Source organism: Aricia agestis, chromosome 8 (genome assembly GCF_905147365.1).
Source record: "Aricia agestis chromosome 8, ilAriAges1.1, whole genome shotgun sequence".
NCBI lineage: Eukaryota > Metazoa > Arthropoda > Insecta > Lepidoptera > Lycaenidae > Aricia > Aricia agestis.
Window position 1 is genome coordinate 16,157,300 of NC_056413.1, and position 19,325 is coordinate 16,176,624.

Genomic DNA, 19,325 nt, shown 5'->3' on the forward strand with positions numbered 1-19,325 from the left:
ATATTTACCAATAACGTAGTACGTACTATATGGCTACCAATGACGTGTCATAATTTGACCAATGGTCCCCATGGGTCCCCGTGGAATAGGCCGTGGACAATTTCAAGATCGCCCGGCAAAACTGGAGGGGGAAATCGGCGTTTACAATATTTACCAATAACGTAGTACGTACTATATGGCTACCAATGACGTGTCATAATTTGACCAATGGTCCCCATGGGTCCCCGTACCGTTACGACCCCGTCCACACCTCGCCCCACCAATAAGACCTTCAAATCAAACACTGTGCCATCCCCTTATGTAAAAAAAAATGTATCATGACTTTGCTTGAAAATTCCAGCATACCGCAAATTTTCCATAATTCAATTAAAAGCAGCGGTCGGCAACCTTTTGGCAGGCAAGGGCCACAAGGTGGTAAAACAAACTAAAGGCGGGCCGCAGGCCTCATACTCGTATTGACCCTAGAAGCTCAGTATACCTACACATAATGAAGGGAAATAAGTTTAGTGTTTGTTATAAAATGACACAAACAGCTACGTTCTTAAGAGGCAATTACTACTGGGAATATTAGAAAACACTGTTTTTGATACGTCATATAACTTATAATTTATAACACATTCATGGGCCGCATGCGGCCCGCGCACCGCGAGTTGCCGACCGCTGGTTTAAAGGAATTATTGTAACTGTAATATTTAAGTTAAAATGACTTATGTAAACGAAGGTGTAAAATGATATTATGGTCATATTATTTGTTTGTCAATATTGCACTTGTAGCAGTTTGCACCTGGTCGATACGCGTAGGCGCAGCCAGTGCAAGTGTTAGAAATGACGAATGTTTGGTTTTTGTCGTATTTATTCATTGTTTGTATTATCATTTGTCGGTTATATGATACATCTCATCTCTGCAATCAGCGACCACAAATCCTAGGCTGGTATAAATAGTCAGCACTCAAGATGCATCTCGGTCTCAAGACATGGGTCAGGCTCTGTGATTGGTTGGCTGTCAAAATTTGGACCAATCACAAAGCCGAACCGCGTCTTGAGTCCGAGTCGCATCTTAAGTACTGACTATTTATACCAGCCTTCTGCAATATTCGCTCGGCGCTCGCATACCTAGATGACGATCTGGAATCTGGATACAATAATTTGCGCTCAAAATTGACAATAGCAGTAGACGTGTTGATATCGATCACAATATGTAAAGTGATACTTGGGTGTCATCGTTATTAGATGGCGGCTTTGTTTCTGATTTCGGCCACGGTCTATAAGATCCTTGACATGTACCATCGAGGAAGTTGATTCCTATGCAATTGACAGACCAACGTTATTTGGTCGAATATGTCAATTCAATGTTAATTGTGATCTGTCAGATGGGTTTGACGTAACGCAACCAAACTACTTAGGTCCCCGATTTGCATAGGAATCAAGTTCTCTGATAGTACCTTGGAATTATTATTTTTTAACAAAATTCTTATTCTTCATTAGTGTCTTTTCCAAAATTCGACTAAACCTCAACTTATTCTGTACTCAATCTTCATTTGTTTGAAGTCGGTACCAGCCCATAACTGAGATACTTGACATAGAACTTAGCCGGTACCGACTTCAAAAGAATGAAAATTGAGTACAGAATTAGTTGACTTGAGGTTTAGTCTAATTTTAAAAAAGAATTATTTCATAGTAGTTTAGATCATTTTAATAATATTGTTTTTACCTTGGAATTTGGGGATCAATTTTTTGTTAAAAAATAATAATTTTACTCTTTCTAGTTTAAATCGACATCTACAAGATAACAAGACCACAAGGCTTTATGCGTAGATGACCACTACGAAAGTTAACTATTTATATTATATTATAAGTAAGCGAAATTGTGGTAAATGCTTGCAGTTATCTAAGCGATGCTGCAATTTCCAAACTTATAATATCTGTTCCTTTCAGTGCCTTTGGATCTAGAGACACCTTCGTATGAAATTTCACTTATTTGTCACATATTATGTTTGAGTTACTAGAAACAACATCTTAACCACCATGTGCGTTTTAACTGTTTAATAAAATTCAAGGATTTCCCTTGATTGCTCATAGATCCCATCATCAGACACCACTTTCGTATTTGGTATAAAAAATTAAGATTATATCCTATACAACAACACAAGAATTTTGAAAATCGGTCCACAAACAGCGAAGTAATCATCAAAAACATCTGTTTCGATGCAAAATATCACGAAAAGTACTTGATTGGGTCATAATGTGATGACCCATGGTATAATTGTGGATGTAATGATGAATCAAATTAATATATTGGCTTATGCTTTCAGTTGTTTGAACAACGCCAAAATCCCCCAACCTGTATCTATAAGGATTCAAAAGTTCTGTTTGGTACGTTTGGAACCACCTGGTGCAAAATCTTACTTCAGAAAAACTCAAAATCACTATATTATGTTTCCATACAAATTTCAAGGAGTCTCCTCGATTCCTCATGGATCCCATCATCGTATCACCACTTTTGTGAACATGGTACCAAATACGTATCAAACCCTATACAACAACAAAAGAATTATGAAAAGCGGTCCACAAACGGCAAAGTTATGGTTGAAAATACAAAAAAAAAATAACAGACGAACATATATAACCTCCTCCTTTTAGGAAGTCGGTTAAAAATATCAAGCTATTTTAGGCATCGCAAGATCGCAAGCAAATCGCTCAAATTTAGTTCGTTTGCCAAGCTACTTGCTTAGCGTATACCGGTAGGTACTATAAGAACTTTTTTCTTCTAAAAAAAGAAAAGATTATACTAAAAAAAGATAATTTATTCTCATTAAAATTATACCAACATTAATCCTGATTCATGTTTTAATTCTTTGTCGAAAGAAATAATTAAAATATCGTTATATAAAATTTGTGGCTTTTTTATCTAGTTTTGTATGCGTTCTTGGTTTTAGATGATATAGTGAACTGGTACCAGCAGTGCCGTTTCGAAGATATATGGTTTAATATAATATAGAACTCGTAAATCAAAGAATAAAATCAATTATGTTGATCAAATATAACATGATTTCCGACAGATATGTGGATCTAAAATCTAGATTCCTAATGTGTCTAGACAGTTATTTTATTGCCTGGCTTGTGTAAATAAAACCTAGAAATGTTGGAATTTTTTGAGATGTGATATTGATGATTTTATATAATGAAAGTCTGGTTCGTACTAAGTACCTTGTCACATGAATCATGATGGACCAAAAAGGAGCATGTTCAATAATTGTTTTTTTTGTTTCGTATTGCCCATGATCGATTTCGTTTGCATGAATATAGACAACTTCGCAATCATGGGTATTAATCATTGCCCAAGGCGGAAACTTTTAAAAGCTCCTCCGGCCTCCCTTTTAAAGTTCTATAATACTTAAGATAACATTTTAAACTTTCGCGTTGCATTATAATTAAACTTTTTAATCGGGACTTAACGCGACTTATTTAAGTAGTAATGCTACTACGAGTACAGATACAGTTAGTGTTGTGTGTCGCAGTGAACCTACTGACTCTCAGTGTATTGGAACACAAATATTGGACAACTCGAGGGTAGTCGTAGAACCGACCGCCCGGTGCAAACGAAGACGTCGCGCTCCTGCAGTCCCCTCGTGACCACGGCCGTTGCAACACGGCCGAAACGTCGAGAAAAAGTATGTACTCGTAGTAGCATTACTACTTAAATAAGTCGCGTTAAGTCCCGATTAAAAAGTTTAATTCTATAATACTTGAACTGATACTTCGCGTGATGTATCAAAACAAAAATAATTTTAACCTCAATGTTAACAAATCTAAATAAGGTTTAAAACGTTATTACTTATTAAATTATTATTAATAATTATTATTTGCACTGCAAGTAACAGGAAATTGCATTGATTGTATTATTTGCATATTATAAACATGTTTTGACAAAGTTAATAATAATGCTCATCATAATAGCATTATCATTGAATGACGAAAACCTAACAGCAACAGTAATTCAATAAGGTTAATTCTGGCCATGTAATGACTATTTAACTTACTATAGATAAAGCTGATCGCACATTTGTCAGCACCGAACGCGCCGTACGCGTCGAACGCACCGCATAGTACACGAAGCGGCGCGTACGGTGCGGTCTGCGGACGAATGTGCGAGGTTTGAGGTTTCATGTCATTTCATACAACTTAAGAGGAGTCCACACCGCCCTTTTTTCCATACAAACGTTGTCCCCTGTTTCCTCCCTGGATAATGCTAGTAGAGTTATAATTTTTTTCCTGAATATCTACGGCCACTAATACAATGTCCCTATGTTTTTAATTATTAAATAAGATATGTACGTTCAAAAACCCAAAAAAATGGCCAGATTTTCCGCTGTGTTCAAACATCCAGAAAACAGATTTGGCTAGATTATACGAAAAAAAAAAACATAGGAACACAGCTCAAGCCTTTCTTTAATCTTTAATGAAAAAAAGTATTTAAATCTGTTAAGTTTTGGAGAAGGAATCAGGGGACAACGAATCGTTGATTTTCTACAGTCGTCTCTATCGCGTTCTGCGATATGGGCTTGAGGTAAGGGAGACAGCTATAGATATTACAGGTACTATTTTTTCATTTCTCTAGCCCCTGGTGTATCCTCTTAAATGCAGCGCGTTCGGCGCGTGGCGTGCGTGCTGATAAATGTGCGATCAGTGATCACCTCAAAAGAGTATTATTATTATATTGAGTCAAATTTTCATATAGTTGGCCAACGCAGTACTTAGGTATGTTTGTTTGATTTCCAAATCTCAGCAGACCGTAAATTATGTGTGTGCCACCGACGAACCGTGCAGAGCCACAGAAATTCTGTATTACTTAATGTATAAATGTAAATTAATCTAGGACATAACTTTATAGCCGAACAATTTATATCTTCTGCAGCCTTTTGAAACCATGTGTTTTGGTTTAAATTGCTTTGACAGACGATTTTTACTAGTATATAAGTCGCCAAAATGTATTGACTTACAATCAGCTGTCAATTTAAATAACACCAGTTCCGACAGCCTTGTAAGGCTGTACCCAGCGACGAATTTACTAATCATATAATTGAGCTAGGCTAACGACGTGATCGACAAGCGAGCTACAAGTATTGCCATAATAAAACTCACAAGCTTTTCAGTTGCAAGCTCTACCGCCGATATTTCGCTCATATATGAATCAGCAGCTTTACAATCGTGTAAGAGGTCCTAATAGGTTTTCTGAACTAACACCTACATGCGGTAACGACCAGCCTTCAACCTGGTGTGATGTCATGTGTGCTTTGCTTGTTGGTTCGAGAGGCCCATTGAGTTTACAGCCTCCTATTTACGCGGACATTATTTCTAGATCCCACTTCTGATTTTTAAATTTCAAAATTACTTCGATCCGGCTCGAAGGACAAACAATGGCCGACTCTTAGTAACTCATCATTTTAATATGCAGGAATAACAGTAGAATTAGGTACTTTGGACGTCACTAATGTTAAGACAAAAAAACATGTCAATTTTTTAAATACCTTAGCTGTAATGTCTAAATCAATTTTTTATTGTCTATATATATTTAGACAAATGATTTGACCCCGACCCGTGATTTTGAGAAATTGTCGATACATGAACAAAGCTGGGTAATCTTAGTTACCAACGATTTTTACTTTTGATGCCAAAAATACAAGTGACAGGTAAAAGAATGGGTATTGTTGTATAATGTATTATTATTAATAATGTGTTTTTACAATGTTGTTAGATGTTACTAGCCGGATTTGGAAACTTATTGCCAAAGACTATAATGTTTTTAAATGTATGTAATTGCAATAAAATTACTCCAAGAATGCTGCATGATAATTTGTTTTTGATTGAATTGTAAAACGTTTGGCTAAATAATAAATACAAAATAATTTTACAAAATAGTAAGTAATTATATTAAATTAATTTTTTTGGAAAAAGATAGTCAACAAGCAGTTTTTAGGGACCCGCCTAAAATAGTAAGGAAGGTAACAATGATGAACTTTAGCCTTGACAGTCAGCTACCAACCCGAAAACTAGATTAAAATTGGTCCATCCGTTTGGTAGCTACAATGCTACACATCCAGGCATGCCAAACTTACAATTTTTACTTCAAACACTGAACTTGCCACTATTGGCACAAGTTCTTTGTCTGAACTTCTGAAGTATAGCCCGCATTATTCTCTTGGCTCTTAAAGTCCACCTGATTAGATGATCCTGATTCCCAGCCCAATAAATGTCATTGCCTTAAAGCAGTTCCCATGTGAGCGAGATTAGCGTGTACGCAGACAGTTACTGGATAAAAAGGAAAAAGTGATCGCCAACAGGTTTCCAGAGGGACTAATTAATTTGTATCAAGCGTTAGTGGCAGTAAAGCGAATCTGCCAGCCGATCAGCTGATTCAGAGCTCGCATAATAAGTGGAATTTTCAGCGTAGAGTAAAAAATAATTTTCCTGTTCCGAAGTTCAACGCACCAATCAGCTGAGTCAACACCAAATCCTTCCAAGTTCAAACAATGTTGCGCAAGAGTGGTGGTAAATTTTAGTGTGTGTGGAAATAATTTTCTAACCACGTTTTCTAACTTTTCTTAAGCCGTTGCTGGGTTTATAATCTTGACGTTTCTACAATGCTTCCTCATGCTTTTCATGTGAATTATGTGTATATCGCTGTAGCAATCTAATAACTATATAATCTAATAGCAGTCTAATATCTAGTACAAAAGAAAAATTCCCAGAATACAGACTTGTCTACGATTTCATAGGCTTGTTTTCACGAATTTGGAAATGACTCGCTCTGATGTCATTGTCTCCGTATGGAATTCCTCGCCGATTTTTCACTTTAGGTAATATATTTCTGCAATTTGCATGTTCTAACATGTATCGGCCAGCCTTTACCTCGCCTCGATCAGCTGTTCGTAGCGTTTAATAATGCACGTGATTCATCTGTCATGTCATCGCCTCGTCGTGCTAAGATAAGTCCGGGATGTAATAGCATTTGTTTTTTGACTGGTCTCGAATGCTATGCAGGTTCAAAGACACTGGCTAAAGCCGTAAAACGATAACGTCACTGACGCTTCGAATCCTTTTTGTCTATCGCAATAGTGCTTAAAAAGTTTCGACACAAATACAACGGTGAGAGAAAATATACAATAGCAAAGCAAGCGTCTAAGCACGGAAGTAGGTCAGAGAAAGGTACTAAAGCTCGAACCACTGAAGCGGACAAGCCAACGGCCGCCATCTGAAAAGCAAATGAAAATGGACAAGAATTTAGCGGTTTAATTGCTCTCACACCTGCAAACACAGCTAACTTAGCACCTGGTTGTTAGTTGTTAGGTTCGCAAACAGTATTGTTTACTGTGTCAGCAAGGCTGGCCCCGATGGGTACGACAGCAGGTTTCGTTACGTCTCATGACCCAAGGTTTTTGCTAAACGGTAGCCGCTGACCATTATTTTTTGGCACTAATGATTGACGAAGTTTTGTCTTTTTTTCGGTGCGCTGTCTAGTTTTTTGTGCCGTCTTCCACGTCTAGATATTTAGATTGTCTACCCACTACATAACCGGCTTGTGATGTCAATAACTTTTGCAGTGTCTTTTTGTCTAATCGCCGAGTTTAACGCATATCAGCTTTTGTCACTCAAGCTCGATCATAAATCAGTTGTCAACGTGCTGAATGTGGAGCGACGTTGAACTATGTTCGGTGATCGGTCGACGTCGACTGAAATCACTCGTCTGACATCATCATCACGGTGTAATGACTGTTGAATTTGGACAAGAGGAGGCGTTTCCTGTCCGATTTGGTACACCTTTTTACTGTAATATTAATTTGTGTTTGATCAAACGTTTTTGTGGCTGATATTTAATTTTATTTAAAATTGTTTCGGAAATATGTAGTTCCTTACAAAAAAGCTTTATTGTACCTAAATTGGACATAGATTAATTCCTAACAGTAGTTTTGAATCAAATTTTTTGTATTCTCTGATTGCACCTCAGGTCGTTTGTATTCAAAGAATACTTGATAAATATTGTTAAATTGCATTTAATTGCTAGGAAACTTGAATGCGGAGAAAAAAGTCGCGACCGCAGAGTAATCACGAGCTCTTAAGTAATCAACCACGTTTTTGGTTCAATGCACCCGTGCAAGTTTGTTTTACTGAATATCTAATAGTATTTATTTCTACCGCTCTATCTCGTCTTTTTATATCTCAAATCTCCGCTTCTATTAGGTGTATTTTGCATCTGAGAATTGAGATTACAGTAGCCGCTGTTTTTGTTAGTCTTTTTTAGTTCGATGTGATTTATGTGTATGAATACCAAATGGGTCTATGTCTTTTGTAAATGTCTTTTGAGTTACAATAGGTTTAGGTGTAAACATTTAAATTTATTACATTTTCAGGCTTATCTACTTCGATGACTATATTATTATCGCTATTGTTATTAAATATATTTCTATAATTTATGTATTTTGAGTAGCATATTATTATATTCGTTATCCTTAATTTTTTTGGGTACCTATACCTACTCCCCCACAGCTGATGTCATAAAATATTATGTTTTATGTTTTTAAGTTAGTTCCAATACATTATTGAATTCTTTTCAAGGCAAACAACAAGATTGTGATGCATCGATGATTCATTCATTAGATAATTCAAAAGAGGTCAATAGACTTGGTTCAGAGCAAACTTGCATGGTACCTTTGTAGTTGCAGTACAAGACTTGGCCATTTGCCCCAAGGCACAAAACAAAGCACACAAAGACGAAGAAAATAGTTCAAGTTCAGATAGTATTAAACAAAAGCAATTCCATGTTATTTTGTTTCGTCGATAAAACTGTAGTTAGGGCAATTTTGTTACTTATCTTGGGCATTTGCATTCAATTGTTTATTGTTTAGCATGCTACCTTATCGAGTTAAAGGTCCCACTTCGAAATTTGCGGAGATTTACTAAGATGGCATGATAAAGCTTTTCAAATATGCGTCGCACGGCATGCCCTAGCCTGTGCTCTGAAAACTTTGCTCATAATTCATACTTTTGAACTTTAGTTGAACTTGTCATTCCTTTTAAGAGTGTATATTCTACTCACCCCCGTTATAATTACATAACTGCATATCTGCCAACCATTACCATAAAGCGCGGGCTTGTTAACATTCTTTTTAATATAATTTTCGTCGGCTTTGTCGGAATATTTAGGTACATTGCTTCCGAAAGTTTTAATTAATTTCCCGAATACTCTAAATTGTGAGTGCGGTCGGTCAGAGCCTGACTGACTCGTTTCTGGATGGCGGAGCGATACACATCAGTTGCAAATGTTATGCATATAGCGCAACGAGAATTCCTAAATAGTCGGTAACATTCTAAATCTTGCGACGTGGGTTGAACAGAAATCTTTCCTTTACTCTTTTTATCTTGCGGTAGCCAGTGTGTTTTGTACATTTATTTAAACAAATTTTATCAATCCTTTCTTCATTTTAATTTGCCACCGTGGAAGTATTTTGTCCTTTTATAAAATAAATTTTACCAGACTTCTCCCTCTTCTTATTATTTCTCTCTCATGCTCTATTTTCTTGTACCTATCGGTATCAGAAGCTCCATTTGTTAGCCCAGGCTTCCTCTCGTTCAATAAATAAAAGTAAAGAATAATGTTCTAACACCTCACGCAATTAAATAAGAAAGATTCCTTGCAGGATATCCTATACCTTCACAAGCACCCGGCGCGCTGACACGCTTTGTTCCAGACTGAAATATGGTCTAGACTTTAGACTAGGCTTTATAAGGCGTCTAGGTTTTGCAGATATTTTAAATACAAACTTGGGCATTCTCCTACGTGGTCAACTTTTAGATGTGTCATATCGTAGTTATTTTCTGTGGCGGTTATTATTTTCATAGATATCTAAGAAAGCATTCTAAGAAGCTTATACAGGAATCACTTAGTAGTTATCAGAACGGTTTCTTATCTTGAACTGTTGAGGTCTTCGTGAGTCAACGATACCAGTAGTGACAATTTAAAAGTTCCATAAAACTTGGGTCGCCAATGAACCACTTATTGAAAAGTGCCGATAAGCTAGAACCAAACACTATTGTTAACAATTGGGTCGGTTATCGATAACAATAACTCGCTATAGTTAAAGTGGTCTTGTTTGAAAACTGTGATAGCTGAGGTGAAGGAACTCTGGGGGGAATGCACGGTGATGCAAGATGCATTAGCTCCAGTGCATTCGCTGTACCGTTAGCTTACCTTTATAGGGTCTAGGAAGCGCAGATTAGAGCGCAAAGTAGAGCATCTCTACTTTTGGAATCTCAATTTTATGCTTTGCAAGTGTTGTAAGTACTAAATTGTATGTTGCTTGGTAAACTTGCGAAAGTAAGAAAATGATATTTTGTAAAAATTTATTTTAGAAATTTCTAATTTTGATATTTGAAATAATTAATGAATTTACTGACCGCATTACTATTTTATTTATTACAAAATTTAAAATTGCTTTCCTCAACATACTCATGTTATACTTTTCGCATTGATAGATAGTCAATGACTATGGTAGTTACAATAGCGGTTCCCAGTGCAATGAACTCCAGTATATCCTAAAGCTTCACGTTAGGGCATAGATCAGGAACAATGAGGGCATTGTTGAGCGCATGCACTAAGTGCACTCCCAGTCGAGCATAATGCCAATTAATGCTATTGATAAACCCTTAGGTTAATCTTCTTGATGTTATAAATCGAGGTATTGTCTGAGAATAAAAAGATATTAGTCATCAGTCATCACTCAACCAGATATTTAAAAAAAAATCTCAAAAAATTTAAAGTTATGAAGAGCTAGGCATAATATTAATCGATTTTAAGGAAAATCTACGGGATCTCAGTACGAAGATTTTGAAAAATGTGAATTACATTATTTTGCACTGTTATTTGAATTCTTCCTAAAACTTTTTAACTGACATGAAACCTACGGCATTAACAACTGACTTGAAGTACTTAATTTGATGATAAACTTACTATTCTAGCATAATAAGTTCTGTCATCAATTTATTCAACTTTATATTTTACTTTTGCAACTCCAGCTCTGAATACGAGACAGGGTGAAGGCACTGATAAAACTCGCGTACGCGACGCCAGAACAAGTTTAAATATTGCACTATAATATAAGCTGCATTAGAACTCGACAGGATTTGAGATTATCTACCGGACGAGTTTGGAATAGGAGTATGGAAAGAGATTCCCTTTGTTTCTTTCCAAATACATGAAATACAATATTCAACTTAAAAATCTGAAAGAGTTTTGAGAAGCATTTAATAATATTATCGTTTCTTATAGTTTTGCGCTCGGTATAGCATTATGGAATGTTTTACAATCATATTCACTTTAACTAAGGTTTAAATAATATTTAATTCTTTTCTTCCTTCTAGTATGTCTCTGTCTAGTGTTTCTTGGTCGAAGGCCAAGTCTATCGTATGCAAAAGGCCTGTTGACGCCAATTCAGCATATTTTCTATACGCGCCCGCAACGTGATCGCATGCGTTTAATATTTAGCTGATGTTATGTGATGTTTTGCCTATTGTAACATTAGGTGCATTAATGTAAAATTCTAAAATTAAAACTTAAACTTCTGGCTGCTAAAGTCTTGGCTCTTTTATATCTTTGTTAAAAACATACCCTAAAAGAAGCTTTGGAATCCCGTATCTATTTGCAATTTTTTGAATGCACTTCTAATGCGGCCTGCGAACAATAGCATATGATGACCTAATTCTACCCATTACGAACGTAAGATATTGATTGTATAATGTATAGTACGTCAAGAAAATGAAGAAATGAAAAAGTGGCAACATCGTAGTGTCATCCCTTTTTTCTTAGATTGATTTGAATGTTGCCACTTTTTAATTTCTTCACTTTCTTGACAGACTATAACTCAGCTGCGTGTTCAGAGAAATCGTGGTTTTCTATCATAGTTCAATTTAGAGTTTCAAGTTACTTTACGGTTGGCAACACCGGTTATATTATGACCTTTTAGATTCCCAATGACTCCATCTATTGAAATATAAAGTGTGTTAACGCACTTTGCACAACATTTTTTGCATAGGAACGTATCTTATCTGGTCCAAATTGTTTGCATAGTGTTATCGTGTGAGTCGGAGTCAAATAGGTCAGTTGACAGGTTGCAATCAATAATTGTGCAACACAAATATATACTTGTGCAGAATTTAAACTGTAAACTGTTCTTCTTTTGTGGCAAAAACCTAAAGGAAACAGAACTATATTTTACGACCAAGAAAGAGAAGAATTGATTTTAACTCCGTAAAAGTTACTTCCATTGCAAAGCACCAACCAAGTGCTCGCTGCACACATTAGTTACAAATTAATGGCTGTCTTAGATCGTAAAGTGGCGTTGCAAGTTGCGTTGGGCGTATTTCAACTTGGATTTAATACGCCTGTCAAACGACAAGCCATACTTAGTAATGCTTAGAATAACTTAGATGACTTTGTATGAGGTTGCTTGGAAACTTGTTTCTAATTTGGCATGTTCTGAATCGCCATTTTGTTGGGAAGCTGCAGTCTCTGCTAAATATATATTTTTTTATAAAAAGTTTTACATTGTGTAACTACAGACTTTTTTATCCATGTATATCTAGCGATTTTTGTAATGCATCTGACAATGACAAACACCGTTGTTGAAAAAAAAAACCTGTCTAAAAATTTCAGAAACCTAACTGCAGTAGTTTAGATTGCGTTGGAAACACATTTTCTGCGTGTGTTTGCACTATTGATTCGAGTACGGTACAAAGTCCTTCATGGAACGGTAGTTTCTATTAGTGCTGTCGAGAATCTAGGTCGTGCGCAGTACCTACGCTAGGGCTACTATAATTGCCACACATCTAGGACATAATACCGAAGATAGAATAGGTACTAGAGATAACTAACTTAATTTTGGCTTATGAAATGGTGCTTTATAGCTGACTGGACGATGCCAGTATCTTCGTTGCGCTGAAATTATTTTTTTTACGCGAGAAGAAGAGATACTTTTAGTTCCGCCAAGGGACATGGGATGGCATGTCCCTTGGCGGAACTAAAAGTATCTGCATACCTTTCATTAAAATATATATTCAGCCAGTAAAGTGTACAGCAACTACAGACAGACTGAAAGCTAGACAAATTTTCGAATTTGTATTATATGCGTACAATACACTATACCCACTTTCAGGACCTGAACTAGTGCCATAATTAACGCACTTCCAGGCGTCCCTATCTCGTTCCAGACGTCCCTAATCTGGGCACTGGGAGCCACTTAAAATAAACACGCCCCGGTAGCGTCCGCCAGGAGCGGGGTGAATAAACTAATTACTTTTATCTCCCTATAATAATGCCCTTTACATGGATTGTTTTACGTCAATAGAATATTATAATATCGGTGTATTTAAAGTAGAAGCGTCATTTGAAGGAAAATTTCGGGAATTACCTATCTTTGCTGAGTAATTCTGTGCTGTGGCTGGGAAAACTGACTATTGTTGTCCGAAGCAAATGTTTTGTTGATCCTAAATATTTAGCATCGTAATTCGTACCTTCACGATATTTACGGAATGATTGCTTGTCTTAAGACAAGCAATCATTCTGTAAATCTCTTAATCCAGAATTTCCAGAGCCTACAATACTTTTATGCCAAAATTTATCAAAATTCGTCCAGTAGTTTTTGTGTAAAGGGGTACTAAAAATAAAAACTCACAAACTTTCGTCTTTATAATATCAAAGATGATATTGTGACTGTGTGATTACTGATTAGTATGATATTATAAGATGTCTTGCTTTTTGTCATAGATATAATTATACTTAACCTATGGCCTAAACGTTTTCAACGCATGGAGTTCCTTACGTCAACCGGTATCAACTTTACCAAGAAAATCGTGTTAAGCAATTTCTATTTCAAAGTATAATTGAGGAAAACGACTAACCCAAGCAAGGAGTGTTACTTACATTCGTTGCATACGAGCTATTGATCCAACTCAAAAGTGGATATGCTAACGGCTTTCATATTAAAATCTCCCTTCTGTTCTATTACGAATTCTATTCAAATTGAATCAATAAAAACGGGTTCTATAGATACGGAGGGTGACGCTTCATTCAAATTCATAGAATTTGTAGTAGCAGCCAATATTTGGACGCCCTCATATTTTTTCACCTGCGACAAAATGCACTGATAAGCGTGACCCACTTCCAGTTTATTCCTAGTGATAAAAACAATCGTTACTGGTTTAACACTACTCTAGTTAAGTAGTGTTATCGTAAATGTTTACGTTGTTACGTGGCAATTCTTTTAACGTGATTTACTTAGGTAGGAAATGTTTGTTAAAAGTTTCCTTGATCAGAATCTTCCATTATTGACTGTTCATAATTTAGATGGAGGTGGTAGTTTAAAAATGCTATTTACTCTACCATTGTTTGGATATTTTTAATGCTTCGCAAGGAAAACAGGGAAAGACTACCTTTAAATCTAAATTTAGTTGTGACCTGAAATTTGGAGCAGTTCACATCCAAATTGGATGTGGGCAGAGCCGTAGGTGGAGGCTCGCAAAAGGCGGTTGGCATTAGAGAACTAGATTGCTCGGAATTGGGAAATTGAACTCTATCCCATTTAACATTCAGCATATACTCGCGTCCGCCAGGATGTCGTCAAATTTGGCATCGGTCTGAATTAATTATCGTCACGTATCCTGACCGAATATGTATGGTGTAACGTCCCCGCACCTTGTATGGGAACGCTCAGGAAGGAAATAGTGTGACTGAACCTGTGTTATGGTTGCTAGAGTTCCATATTGTATCATATTACAATTGATATGCAATTTCGGTTCGCATTTCCGAATTGACGTCCGGCAGGCACAGTCCAATGACCTATAGTCATGGTCTACTAAGCTACATCTTTTCTCACGTGGGTTTTTATCAGTTACATGATGATTATTATTTTTAAAATTATTGTTTTTTTATGGTCTACGTAGTCACACAGTGTTTTATGATCTGGGTCTAATTATGTTATTTTAATGAGATTTTTGTTACCATGTTATGGTGTCTGGGTGTCTTGCTTATGATATTCTATTCATATGGAGTTTTGGCTTATTTTTATACTGTCTCTATTTATTGTATAAAACATGCATAAATGAAGTGGATAAACTAAGTGCCAGTTCTGGAAATACAATAGTGTCACTTCTGAGTCAGATTGCATTCTTTTTACCGGTGAATCATTATGAGCATTGCGTGGATCCACAGAAAAATATTTTAGGCTATCCCTCCCGGCTTGTCGCGAAATAGCTTCAATTGTATAGTTTTTGTCAGACGACTAATTGTTAATTTGTATACTAATTAGCGTTTTATTTATATTTTTACGCGGGTGAATTAACTTGACGTGACTTGACTTGACTAAAAAAACAGACGTAACAATGACGAGGGCGTTTGCCTTTACATACACTTTTAAAAGTTGCATAGATACAGTGAATGACCGTTTACCGAAGTTGTGTAGAAAAGCTTCAAACCATATATTAATATTATTTTAAAAGCTAAGCCCACATCGGAAAACCTCAAAAACATGGCAATAAATTAATTATTGTATGCTTCCGTATAGTAATCAGTCACTTACGGTCAAGTTTTGATAAAAGACCTTGGATTAGGTTTTAGATTAAATAAACTGTAAAGTAGACTTTGTTATAAGAAACTAAACAGCCAGAATCGGATTTAAAATGAATAATGGATTTATGATATGATAAAAAGGTCATTAACTACTATTAAATCCAAGTGATATACGTTATACGTCTTATTATATGCCCAAGTCCATAATTAAATTTATGGAGCGCACATGGCTGACAGGTCGGCTCAATCGGCGCGTGCGCATCTATTTACGTATCTGTTACCGCCGCGCCGCGCCGTACTGCACAGATATAGTTTCTAGTGTGCTTACTGCTTTAGCCTTTATGTTTCTTACTTTTTATGCCTTTACCTTTTGTAGCATTTTTTGTTCTTCTTCAACTGTACGGCTACTTCAGTTGAATATTCATGTTAGGCTGAAGTGATTGTTAAAGTGTATTTGCGTAACATAAGGTCTTGTTTCCGTGAAGCTTTTAAGTATTTAAATTCTTCGTCAGCTTTACCTAACCTATACTTTTTTTCTTTACAGCAATACGGCGAGGGTCAGAGAACCAGCCGGCCAAGAAAGCTCGAAACGATGGAGGTGGCAACGACGGTTCGGGAGGTGGGAGGGATCATCTGGCGTACGGCTGCCTCCTCCGCAATGAACTCCTGGGTGCTGAGATCGAGGAGCTCCGAGGACCACCTGCTAACTGCGATAACAATAAAGCCTCCTTGGGATCCTCACAGTCAGCGTCAGCCGCCATGACGACGGCCTACTCGCCCTCAGTGTACAAGTTCAGAGCACCTGTACATAAAACTGAGGTAAGTGATTATGTTTCTTTCTATAAGTATATGTACTGAAAAGTCTGGATCACTCGAGAACAACCTTTTAAGAAAAAAAAAAATCCACAGCTTAATATATAACCTCCTTGTTTTTTGGAAGTCGATTAAAAATAACTATAGGCTTCCTCTTTCCTACGGATTGACATAGTGACGGTTTGACTACGGAAACTTGACATTTTAACCCTTAAATCAGTCAATATTTTTAATTATACACACAATTAGAAATCCTGACCAGATCTACAGCTGTGGTCATGAGCTGCAGGTAGAATTTACTCCCTCAAAATATTCTAATGTGTTTTTGAGTTACGATTTTCACCCCACATGGAGAATACCATAAATGTCATAAATATTGCCATCATAATTTGCCCAAATTGTATTTTAAATCCTTTTTGCCCTACCGTTTGCCCTCCAGGTACAAAATCAAGTTAGAATTTAAGACTTTAATAGTATATAGCGTCATTTAAGTCCAGGCTGTATATCCTGTCCATAAAGTATTTTAATTAATGTCATGATTTAAGATAATGCATTTAATCTTAAACAGCAAATGCACAGTAATTAAGCATTTTTATTGGTCGTTTTTGCAGAGGGTTAAATTTATTTACCAGCCATTGAGAGTCGACTTGATTAAAAGTGCAGTTTGGCTAAACCACTTAATGGCAAAATCAGCACTTTAGCCCTTATATATTTGATGTTATGCATTTAGACACTGATAGCGAAGTACATAAACAAGAAATATTATAATTAGTCAAAAAAGTAAATACTTTCTAGGAGGAAAGGCTAAAGATGGTCTGTGCTAATAGATCTTAAGGAAGAACGGATACTTTTAGCAAATAATAAGATACATGAATATAATCAACAGCTCAATAACCTTAAAATTATTTCTAGACGCCATAAAAATCGATACCTGATTTAGTGTGGTAATGATTCTAAATCCAAATCCGACAGTAATTGCATCGTGACTTTTGGTGTTGCCAAATTGATTTAGGAATTTCACAAAAACATCGGGATTTTACGATTTTGCGATACTAATTATGTTTGATTAGTGTGATTAAACTTTTTATGGCTTAAGTAATGTATTCAAGTAGTCGGATCTTGCTGTAATTGCTGGAGATGGTTGTTTTAATGTAATAGAACGCGCAACCAAAAAATCTTCGATTTTCTTCGGTGTTTCATTATTTTATATCCGTAAATTCTTATTTGATCAGAGATAGCTTAAAATCTTGTAATCTTTAAGAAGTTTATATGAACATTATGAGCTGTTTGGGAAACGGTAATTTGCTTTTTATTTTTATTTAATTCCAATAAGTGTGATTTTCAATTTCAATAAGTGTAATTTCTTTAAATAAGTTTCATTTAATCCGGCGCATAAAACTCATTTCATTATATTTGCATTTATTCGATACCAAATCGTACGATCGTTTGATGGTAAATAGTCATTTTAGGGTCCCATTGACCCAAAAATCGTTTTACAAATGCAACCGTGACCTTTACAATCACCTTACGCTGGTTCCTAATCGTGTGCCCCATATTTTAGCCGATTATTGGCCAATAAACGGTCAACACCCCCCGTAAACTTTAAAACTAATGGAGATGGGATTTCGTTTTGACAGTATTTTTTGCCCCGACATTTTGCTGATCTGCATTCTTGGTCTTGTAGGGCCTTCTTGTTGTTTTGCCCTGTGCTCTGGGAATAAGTCAGGGCGTAATATCCACATCTTTATTGCTTGCCTCGGATGCGTTGACGTTTTATTTTTGTCCATCATTGTTGTCTCAAACCTGCTACTATAAACCCTTTACAGCTGTTTTGAGGATCAGATTTAATAAGTTATCGTTTATGGATTTTACAATATACGTCAACAGATGCCGCCTTGTAAGTTATTAGGCTGAATTCGCTGAAAACTCAAAATCAGGTCGAAAGAATAATAATGGGTAAAGATTCGTAAACGCTTTAATTTACTTGCCTTTGCTCTTTTAATAGATATCACGTTTCGTTCGCATTGTACACGTTTCTGTGTGTTCGTCGGTTTTCCTGTCATGTTGTGGATCGCTGAGTCGTGTCGGTGTCGATTGTAACGAGGCACGACTGAGTGTCGCATTACCGTAACAATGATGCTACTTACTATATTGCATTAGTCGAAATCTGCTTCGACGACATGACGATTGACGATTCAAGTAAACGATTAGTAAGGCCAATGGCTTTAACTGAACTATGTTTTTTAATGTTAGCTAATGCTGTTCGATCCCTAAACTGTTTACATCTCTCACGTCATAAATCCAAAAATTTATCATCTATAATATAGATAACAAAGCCCGATTGCCTGCTTCTCTAGTTAGAGCTTAAAAAACTTAAATATAGCCCTAAACAAATGTTGAAAATATATTCATTGACTTCTGGTTCATATTTCTGGCTACAGTACACGCTGCTTTTAGTCCTAATTTATTCTTTTGTGTGTTAATTATACATGGTAATAAGCGACAAGTCGTTAGGTTTACAGCGGGCTGCCCCAGTCCCATTTGAATTTTTATTTTGACGATCATTATCACTGCCATGTTTGATTTCTTCTTTTCCAAACTTTTCAAGGTCCAATGTAAAATCTAGGAATGCATTAGCGTTGGTATTGAATGGTTCCCGTGAGCATAATCTATTATTCATGGGAACACGGGAAAGATATAACCTGTGGAGAATTTTATGTACCATCCTAGAGAAGACTTAGGTCTGAACATTTTCTCACGCAAAATCTAAACTATCTATATCATACATTGTGCTTTAATTGTGAGAAGGATGATTCTCTTAGAATTAAAATTTAAAATTTTATATTATCAGAAATAATTTTCCCACGACTGGCGCGGTGCTCGCGTGGTTCCGTTT

General features: G+C 36.2%; 1 protein-coding gene and 1 long non-coding RNA gene across 2 annotated transcripts in view; one reads left to right on the plus strand and one right to left on the minus strand.

The window, feature by feature from the left end:
- The window catches only part of LOC121729342 (fizzy-related protein homolog), a 58,476-nt gene that overhangs the window by 11,690 nt on the left and 27,461 nt on the right, over positions 1-19,325 (plus strand). The window contains exon 2 of the mRNA XM_042117823.1: positions 16,161-16,435. Within this exon, the coding sequence (XP_041973757.1) occupies positions 16,161-16,435 (275 nt within the window). The remainder of the gene's footprint in view (positions 1-16,160; positions 16,436-19,325) is intronic.
- LOC121729350 lies at positions 374-16,641 on the minus strand. The gene is made up of 3 exons (XR_006035956.1): positions 16,631-16,641; positions 9,363-9,365; positions 374-443 (listed from the first exon to the last, which is right to left on the minus strand). It is a non-coding gene; the product is annotated as an uncharacterized LOC121729350 (long non-coding RNA).